Consider the following 9938-nt stretch of genomic DNA (forward strand, 5'->3'; position numbering starts at 1 on the left):
AAGTGTAGCATCAAGTGTGCGTAGATGCTTAAAACTTCACTTATTCGGTGCCCTCCCGTGACACCTGACATCGGCTTCCTCAGGTGACAACCTCACTCTGCCTAACAGGAGGGCTGGACCACATTTTCTGGTCTGCCCCCCCTTTAGGCTCTGCCCCAAATCCTCACATGCCATCCTGGCTCCCCCACAAACAAAAGCGACCACATTCCATCCTCGTTCTGCCTCCACTTGGGTCTCATTTATTTTACTCCCTTTATTTCATTTTTAATGCACGTCTTCCCCTCCCTTAGATAGGTTCTGTGTTTCCACAGAAGAGGGCTGGATTTCTGGTTTAGCCCTACGTGGAAACACCCGGCGTTCTATCCGGGACCTGCTGACATGCGACACAGATGTTCAACAACTTGCATTTAGCAAAAAGTAACTTGGCTAAGTTCTGCTGATGTGGGGACTTTTCTCTTTTTTAACCTGAAACGTTGGCCATGGTCTGAGGGGTGATTCGGAAAAGCAGAAAAGGAAAAGGTGCGATCATTTTGAAAGGGGGGTGGGCGGAATTATTCAGTCGCACGCTTTTCTGGGGCAGGAATATGTTCTGTTCGTCTAGCGCCTGATTCCCCACCTAAAAGTCTTTTTATAGAACTGCTGAAATACCCTCTCTTGATGGTGATGATGCAGGACATAGGGCGGCACCTGGGGGGGGGAGAAAAAAGGACGCCGTGCTGCCCACTCCGATTTGGGGCCTGAACGCACCACCCCTCCGTGCTACAAGTCTTGTGGACAAGCAGGAAAGGAGAGTGGAGTTTTGGGGAGGGGACAGTGTTGGGAGGAAAGTGGGCAGCGGGTCCGGCTGGAGGAAAAGAACCCGCTTGAGAGTCTGCTTGTGATTAAGAACTGGGCCGAACGGAGAGCTGAGAGGGGTGCCCGTCATGGGCGGCTGAGACAGTGAAGGATCTTGATGTATTGTTTATAAAGCGAGATGGGTCATCATCATGCTCTGACTCAAAGCGACCGACCAAGTCTGAAGCTGGGTGTGTTTCTAGCAGCATCCCTCACCTGCCTTGGCCTCCCTCCGTTCCTGTGAGCCACAGGTGCGCGCTTGTCGAAGGGAGGGAGGGAGGGCAAATGGCACCAAGGGGCCTTTTCTGCTCCAGAGCCCCCCCCCCCCGGGTGCTCCTGCCGTGGCTGCAAGTACAGCTCGGGAAGCCTTGACATTTGAGGGCCGAGTGCCGACGAAGCCCACGGATTGGGCTAATTATTTCTTGAGAGGTCTCATTAGAGCTGTCTCCCGGGGCTGTCGGCTAATTATCAAAAGTGGCATATGGTAATATTTTAAACAGCAATCTATCACTCCCCAGCCAACGCCCACCCCTTTTTGCTGTGGCGGAGGGGGAACGGACCCACTGATGCCCCCTGCGGGCATGGCAGCAAGGAAAACCTCCGGAAAACCCATTCGATTCAGTGCATTTCTCGATGGTTTCTCCACTCTTAAAATCGTGGTTGCATCCTGTTCTCTGAAAATGGAGCTGGGCAATTCTGGCTGGCTTGGTGTGTGTGTGTGTGTGGGGGGGCATTGTTAGATTCTTGCCCCCAGCACTTGTCTCCAGCTTCATGAAGTGTCTGGAAAGAACAACAAAAAAAATCAAAACCAGGAGAGGATGGATGGATGTCTGATTCTGGAATCAGTTTGGAGGGGTCTCAGGTCTCGGTGTGGGGGGGACACCCTTGACTTGTCCAAAGCAAAAATGGTACAGTGGTTCCTGCAGGCATCCAAGAATGGCAGGAGTCAAATCCCACCCCCTAGTTTTTGGCACCAAACCTCTGGGAATTTGAACCCCCCCCCCCCCCGTGAGCTCAGTGTGTCTCTTTAAAACATTTTCTATCAATGTGAGAAACACAGTCTTCTTTTTGAGAGCCCATGAAGGCAAGATGGGAGCATGAGTCCCTCCGTATTGTATTGTGTTGTGAATCGTCCAGAGGGTGATAACACTAAAGACCAGTATAGATGTGCAAATGAAATGAAATGAAATGAAATAAAATATCCCTGTGTAGTCGTTTGAGTCAACAGGCCATGTGGCTGATTAGAAATTGGCTGGCGAGATGCATGGCTACTTGGAATCAAAGGATCTTTGGATCCTGGCCACACAGAGCTGAGTTGAGGGTGATGTCCATAACTCTACTGGCCAGCGGCTGCCCAGCTCATGTCTGTCACCCTTCCTTCCTTCCTTCCTTCCTTCCTTATTTATTTATTTATTTATTTATTTATTTATTTATTTGGTATTTTTGGAAACTCAGGAAGCCCCCCCCCCCCAAGAAAGGATGAGAAAAAGTTGGCAATTATAACTTTTATGCATGACCACTGCCCATGACTTTACTAGCTGGTAGAAATATACCGTAGCTGTTTTTTTTTTTTCCTGAAAACAAACCTTTGCAAGCTGTTGGAACCAGGAGGAGGAAGTGAGACATAAGGACAAATGTCCTCTGAGGACGTACAGAGTGTTCTTTCTAGAGTCAGGGAAAGAGAGGCAGGAGGCTGGGAGAAGCAACAAGGTCTGGCCCAGACTGATTCCTTGGATAATCTCTGTGTTCCCATTTGGGGATGGGGGAAATTCTGGGGACCCCCCTCCCAAATGTTTCTGGCTTCTGGAAATCAGTCTGCTGTTGTGCTGGGGCATGTGTGACGGTTGTTGGCTTTGCCAAGACCCGGCGGCTCAAAGCGAACCTGATTTTGCTGGCGACGGGAACAGCACAGCCGTGAGGCGAGACCTTAATGTGATTGGGCGGCTCGGCCAGGTGGGACCGTTTTCTTTCCAAAATATATTCCCTCTCGCTTTCCTCAGAAGCTTTCGCCTGCTCCTGGCCTGTTTCCTGGGGACTAATTCAGGTTTATTGGGAAACAATCCGATTTGGTGAGTTGCGCAGGACAATAAATAGGGGAGCGGGTGGTGGCGATTGTGTCAACAGCTGGGAGGCAGAACAGGAGGCTGTGAATGTGTTTGGGGGGGGGGGAGCTGCTTTTTGTATGAAAGGAAGAGGAAACACCCCCCCTCCATCCTCTAAATGCAGTGAAAGTGTTTGCTGGACTCCATTTGGAAGCAGTCCGGGCCAAAGATTACAGAGAAGTTACTTCTGCCCTGTTCCTTTTGAAACGAACTCAGACATAACTAAGTTGCATAAGGAGGTAACTTGACCTGCTTCACTTTTTTCAGTGCAATTGAATTTGTTTTTGTTTCTGACAGGGTGTGCTTCATTGCTTAAGTGTATTCTGAAGCAGCTTGTAGGCTTCTGGGTTTTTTTAAAAAGTAGCAAGATGTAACTGTTTTAGTTACCTTTGCATTGCAAAACATCCCCACAGCATTGCTGTGTAAAAACTGTAAGTGCAGTAGTAACTAACTTTGAGGTGATGTCTCTGCTTTTTAAGATGCTGTCTAGTAACTAATTTTCAATGATTTCAACATGATTGGAAAGCTAACACTTCAGAGTTCGTAGCAAAGCAAAGAAGGGTTTGTTGCTTGCTACCTGTGATTAACAAAATATTTTTGCTTCTTAGTAACATGTTGCTAACATGTAACTCTAAAAGTGTTAGTACACTTTAAATGTGATTTTAAAACCCTCGCCAGATCCTCCAAAATGACGTCCCAAAATATTTTGGAGTAGCAAAAATTAACAAAAATAGCAAGTGAACACTACTCTGACTCGAGATTTTATCCGTCAAAGTAATGTTGTTCTCCATCTTTACACACCTCCTGCCCAGTAATGTGTGGTGTGTTTTTTTTATTTGCAGTGAGTTCCTGAGCAATAAGTGGGTCCTAGATCAAATCAAGCCTGAACTCTCTCTAGAAGCAAAAATGTTGAAATGGAGGCTGTCCTGCTACATTTGGGCACATACTGATAAGGCAGGATGCTCTGGAAAAGACAAAAATGGCAGGGGGGAGGCCATGCATTCATAGAGCCAGAGAGAAGTTAGAAGTAGTTTGATGGTGCCATGAGAACAACAAAAGCAAGAAATGAGTGACTCAAGAGTTCTCCAAGTAAATTACGCACTGTGGGAAGACCGGCTTCTCTCTTATCCGTCTAAATCTAGGTCCAATTAATTCTTGCAGGTGGCCCAAATTCTAGTATTTTAAGAGGGGGAGGCTGGCTGGCTGGCTGGCTGTGTCACTCACTACAGAGCCAGAGGTTGGGAGTTTGATTCCCCACTGGGCCTTTAGGGAGAAAAGCCAGCCTGGGTGGCTTTGGGCAAACTGCAAAGTCCCAGGGCTCCACCCCAGAAGATGGGAAGGAGAAACCACCTCTGAATGCTCTCCACCTAGAAAACCCTGAACCCGCAGGACTAACTTGATGGCTTGCAATTCTTCCTCTTATTCTCAGAGAGAGGTCTGTTCCCCTTCTCTTTCTCCACATCATGCCCTGTGGGTGGTGGGTGTCCTTTTTAATGTGGTCCTGCTTTTCCTTTGCTTTCTTAATTTAACCTGTCCCAAGCATGCCGCAGGGAAGGCAACCCAAATAAACAAATGTTGGGAGGCTTCCATTTCCCTGCCTCCCTCATCCCCATCGAGACATCCCTGTCATGTGGTGTCAACCGTTTAATTGTCTCAGCGGTGACCTCTGAGCATCTCGTTGAAACCGCTTGAAAATTATTATTTTTTTAAAAAGCAATTTTATCTGTCAGCAGTAATTAACATGCCCAAAACGTTAAAGTGGTGGTCGGTTCTGTTAATCTCTGATGAGTTCCCTCCCCTTCCCCTCCGTCGCTTTTGAACGTCCTAATTGGGCAACTACACACCAGCAGTAGAAAAAGAATTTTCAGACAAGCCGAGGGTGTGCAGGAGAGGGAAGGGAAAGCTGTGGGGAGACCCTGTGTCTTTCTGTGGGGAGGCAAATGGCTACAGAGAGCTTTGGGTTTTTGGGGGGGGGGAGTTTGGACTGAAGAGTGTCCTTCATGGTTCCTTTCCTCTGAGTGAGTTGGGCCATCATGACAGCAGGAAGGAGAAACCTTTTGCCTTTCTGGCTATGGAATAAGGATGGCTGGACCTTCACACCCCCTGCAAATGCGTTGACATAAGAGCCAAAGGGCCATGAGATGAAAAGGCCTATTCACACCTGGCCTAATCCTGTCCAGATCCTGGAAAAATAACTTCACTGCAACACAGTGCCTAGAATCTGCAAGCTAGCGTGTTCACAGAGAGTTGGAATCCCAGAAATCAGGCAATGCCTCTTTACGTATTTATTTTCTGAAGCTGCGGGGTCCCCTCCTGCATTGTACAGTAGCAACACACACACACACACAAAATTCTGAAGGGGAAAAACAAGAGCAGAAAATGAGAGCGACAGCTTTCGGTCTCCAATGGTACGGAGAGGTGCCATGCTTTGGAACATGGAGGTTTTCAGCTCATCATCACCTCTTGCTAAAGCTCTTCTTAAGATGCGAAGCCCCTGTGGTGTCCGGCCTTCCTTGCCGGGAGCCAACAGGAATTTGTGCCCAGCTTTTGCAAAAAAACACAACACCCCACAGGACGTTCACTTTGGGGTCGTGGCAGGACGCCGGAGCCCCTGCAGCCAGACAAGCATCCTCTCCTCCCCTCCTCCGCTGCTCTGCATCTGATTTCATAACTTCTCCAAAGCTGCTTTCCGAGGAGGGGAGAGCGCCGTCCCCCCAGCTGAAGCAATCTGGCTTGGCACCGAAAGCCGGCATTTCTTGGCACTCAATACGCTTTGCCATGGTAGGATTCAAAAGGACATCCCAGGTTTCCATCCTGCATCTCCCCCTCTCCTCCCCATCAGAAAAACGGCTTCCTGTTTCCTGGAACGGTTTTCGGACGGAGAGTTTGGCTGTGGCTCCTCAGCCTCCTTCTCCTGCTTCATCCTTACCTCGGTCTCCTCGAGAAATAGCTGGAAGTCTGCCCTCTTTCCCTACCTGTCTGTTCCCATACCTGCAAGCAGGTCTTTTCTGGGAACATATTTCTCCTTTTCTCTTTCCATTTTTGGATGTTTCCAGAGGCTCCAGCCTTTCAGAGCAGATGCTTCCTGGAGCCCTTTCCAGAGCGGCTTTCAGACATTGTCCAAAGCCAGCCTCTTGAAATCCGGCTTTGAACAGGAGAAATCTTGTTAGGAAGAAGGGCAAGGCAGAGCCCGGCTGCAAGGATCTTTCTGTCACCAAAGGCTGATGTTTGGAATGGGAGATGCTCATGGATTTACCTTAAACGAGGGGTCGAGGGGCACTCTCCCTGTCACAAAACTCTGTCTCAAAATTCTGCTGAATTTCTGACCAGCCACAGTGGTGCACAATGCTGTTTTGGAATCCTTCTTTTGGAAATTAGGTTAAGATTTTGTTTTTTAAAGGAATTCACATAAATATTTGGAAAAATCAGGACAAGACTGCATGGTCAAGACAAATAATTTGCAACTGTTCCCATCTAAGAAGCTAAACATGACCTTTCCATTGGCCCTCAGCTTCTGGGACTTTAATAAAAGGATATAATTTTGGAGCTACTCATGGGAAGTGGATGCAATAAGGAAGATGAATTATCACCGAAACCTTGCTTTATTTTTATTTTATTTTTTTCTTGATGGTTTTAATAAAGGTATTATCTGCTCCTGCGTTTGTGCATACATTTTGTTTTCTTCCTGTTAGTCGTGGCAGCGGCCTCAAAGGTGTGCAAAAAGCTGAACCGCCATTCCTTCCCACCGGTGAACAAGAGGCCGTGTGACTTGGCCTCTGGCTTCAGGATTTCGTCTGCGGTCATTTGTCTATCTTTTGTTCAAGCATATCTTTGCCACCCTGAGGTCTAGAAACATGCATGCTGTTTTAGACAGAAGCTGAAATTTGTGAGAAGCTGATCTCCAGTACTATCTTCTGTAGTTTCTCATGGTTTAGAAACTTAGGTTTCCTGGCAAACACTTCCTGTCAAAATGTCCTTTAAATGTAACTTTTAAAACTGACTAGGGATTATTATTCACACACCAATAAAGTGACTTGGTTCTTATTCTCTGGGTTGACAGAGAAAACGGAGTATAAATGTGCATAGATTAAGAACAATGAATTTCCATGTACATTATTCCTTGATTTCCCCCCTCCCCCAATTCTAGTGTGGAAATGGGATAAAGTGTGTTTTGAAATAAAGTAAAATAAATAAATAAATAAATAAATAAATAAATAAAATAAGAGAGACAGATTGATACTTCTCTAGTTTCCAGGGCATGTATTTAAATATATATATATGAGAATGTTAATCAATTTAATTGGGGGGTGAAAGAGAGAGATAAAGGCTTTCTGCTTTAGTTCCATTGATCTAAACTTAATAAATAAATCTGTATGTTGTACAACTCTAGAGACAGGATTTTCTTGTCCTTTAAATGTGAAAATGGATAACCATTCAATCAGCCAAAGTAATTCCTTCCTGGATGGAAACAAAGACTGGCTTGTGCACGTCTTGGTGGGACAGAAGGAGGTGATAGGCATCAGGCACCAATGAGACGTTAAGGGTGATTCAAAGGATGATGGGAGTGTGTGATGATGCTACCCCTCAGCCCCTCCAATTCAGGAACCAGACGGTTGTGCTAAACTTGCTGTGAATGCTTGTGTTCAGTAACTCGTTTAAAGCTTCTTGACCTGTCTTGTGGGTGCTTTCGGACTTTGGGGGCAGACGTAGGTCTCCCTCGGTTTGATTTGGGACAGGTTTTCTCTTCGTGACAAAACAACCCGCACATTTTGAAGTAAGACTTTGCTGTCTTTCTATGACTCCCTTCTTTGTCTCCTCTCCCCCTTGCTTGGCAGAAGAAATGACCTGTGTTATTTGAAATATGTATATATATTTTTCTTTGTTTCTGTTCTTTTCTCTCCTCAGTCCCTGGACGGGTTTGTTTTCGCACTGAACCAAGAGGGAAAATTCCTTTACATCTCCGAGACGGTGTCTATTTACCTTGGGCTCTCGCAGGTAGGAATTGTGTGAGCTGTGTACTAAAATGTGAATAATGCATGCACAGCCCAGACCAAAGAGAGAGAGAGAGAGAGAGAGAGAGAGAGAGAGAGCTCCCCACTCATCCAGCCAGATGCACAGCGCATCCGTAATGCATCCAGCGCGGGCTGCGCTGAGCCCAAGCGAGAGGATGGGCTGCCGCGTTTGCAAAGGAGAAGCAGGGTGATCTAGAGATTGCTTCACGACCTGCAGCCCCTGTAGCCTCTACGGGCAGGAAGGTGTGGGGCTTGGCTTGCGGTTGGCTTCAGATCACCTCCCAGTGCCTCTCCGGCAGCTTCGGCAGGTTTCCCAGAACGAAGGTGTGTCGTCCTCATGAGGAAGGGGACCTGTCTTTGTCCAGCTCTGCCAGGCAGCTGACTTTCTTCCCCAGCTTAGAGATCTGAGATCAGAGGTTAGAAATCTGTTTGGTAGGGGATTTGCTGCAAAAGAAGGGAGCCAGCGTGGATGAAAGACAGGCAGAACCTACCGTTGACTGCTGGAACAGCGGCAGATCCTCGTCCACTCCCTCTTGGTACCACACTCTCATTTGGGAGAGCAAAGGATGGTCTTATTGCGATCTTCAGGGCCTCTTTCCTTCCACTGTTGCCCCAAACACACAGCTTCCCAGCATGTTGGGATTCCTTATCCCATCATCCACTGCAGGCAGGTTGGGGGAAAGCTGCTTGGTGGAATTGCTAGCTGTGAGCACAGGCAGGATTAGAGCCCACGTGCCTCTATTCCTTAGGCTACCAGGTTGGGTGTTATTTCCCCCCATCCACCTACTTTTTTAAAAATTGGTTTTAAAAAAAAAATCGGTTACCAGTGCGAATTGAACGATCCGATATGCAGACACTCTCAGGCTTCCCTTGGGACCAAGATGTGGCCAAGATTTAGTCTTATAAATAAACAAATGGATAATAATTGTCAACTTTCTGTGGAACCTCCCCACACCCAAACTGGGCGTGAGTGGCCTGTGGGTGGATTCGGGTGTCTCTGTCTTGCAACAAACTGCCTCGATAAAAATGGCAGCGGGAGGACTTGGAGGTTGATGGGTAAGCAGCTGCCTCTCCAGAAATATCTTTTAGAGGTCACATGTCTTTTTATTTATTTATTTAATTAATATATCTCTACATTACCTTCTGGGCAGCCCCTTGCAATGTGGTTAACTGGGACCCCAGGAGAGGGTATGCTTCTGAGGAGTGGCAAGTGTATCCTGGACCCCTTCTTGGAAAAAGGAAAAAGACCTGAGTTAAACTGAAGGGCGCAAGCTTCTGAATTCCACAGGATTCTTCTTTCCTTTTGGCTGCAAAAGCATGTTTCAGGAAACTTTCCAGCAGTTAATCTCTGACAAGCCATGATTTTCCGTGCCCAGTGAGGAAGGCTCACTGTGCTTCATCTCTCCTGCCCACACTTGCTGGGGGAGAGCACCATCATCGTCATCCTCGTTGTCGGCCTTATTTTCAGCACGCCTGTTCTTCCTCTCGCTTGAGGCCCTTGCTGGCATGAATAATTAATTGTGGCAATTATCTCCGCTACAAATGAAGACCTTGAGCATGCTTTGTCTGATAATTGATGATCGGCCTTCTTCCTTTGGAGCTGCGGGTCGATGGATGGGAGCGAAGAGCGAGGGGTGGGGAAGGGGAGCGGTATCTGGATTCCAGTTTTCCTCCCCACCCCCTCCGCAGGCAGGAAAATTAGAGGGCCCGGAGTTGTTCAGAGGCAAGTTGCAGAGTCCAAAGGATGCTTCAGCTCCTGGTTGCCTCCTTCCTGGCAGAGCACGGCAGCAAGAGTGTCAGCCTTTGAGAAGACCAGCTGTGGCTGTTCTAGCTGCTTTCCCTGGAAAGTAGTCCCCTAGTATTTGATTTTATGAGTCCAAATCAAATCTACCCACGGCAGGTTTTTCTGGTTTCCAGTAGGTCTTCTCTGGATTAAGCCTCCCCTTTCATCCTGCCTGCAAGATCTAGGGAGGATTTGCAGGGTGGTTCT

General features: G+C 47.4%; 1 protein-coding gene across 2 annotated transcripts in view; it reads left to right on the top strand.

Annotated features, from left to right (window-relative positions):
* The window catches only part of NPAS1 (neuronal PAS domain protein 1), a 54770-nt gene that overhangs the window by 26586 nt on the left and 18246 nt on the right, over nt 1–9938 (top strand). For both annotated transcript variants that reach the window (XM_072979440.2, XM_078380022.1), the window contains exon 5: nt 7842–7931. In XM_072979440.2, the coding sequence (XP_072835541.2) occupies nt 7842–7931 (90 nt within the window). The remainder of the gene's footprint in view (nt 1–7841; nt 7932–9938) is intronic.

Source organism: Pogona vitticeps, chromosome 9 (genome assembly GCF_051106095.1).
Source record: "Pogona vitticeps strain Pit_001003342236 chromosome 9, PviZW2.1, whole genome shotgun sequence".
In the NCBI taxonomy this organism is placed as follows: Eukaryota; Metazoa; Chordata; class Lepidosauria; order Squamata; family Agamidae; genus Pogona; species Pogona vitticeps.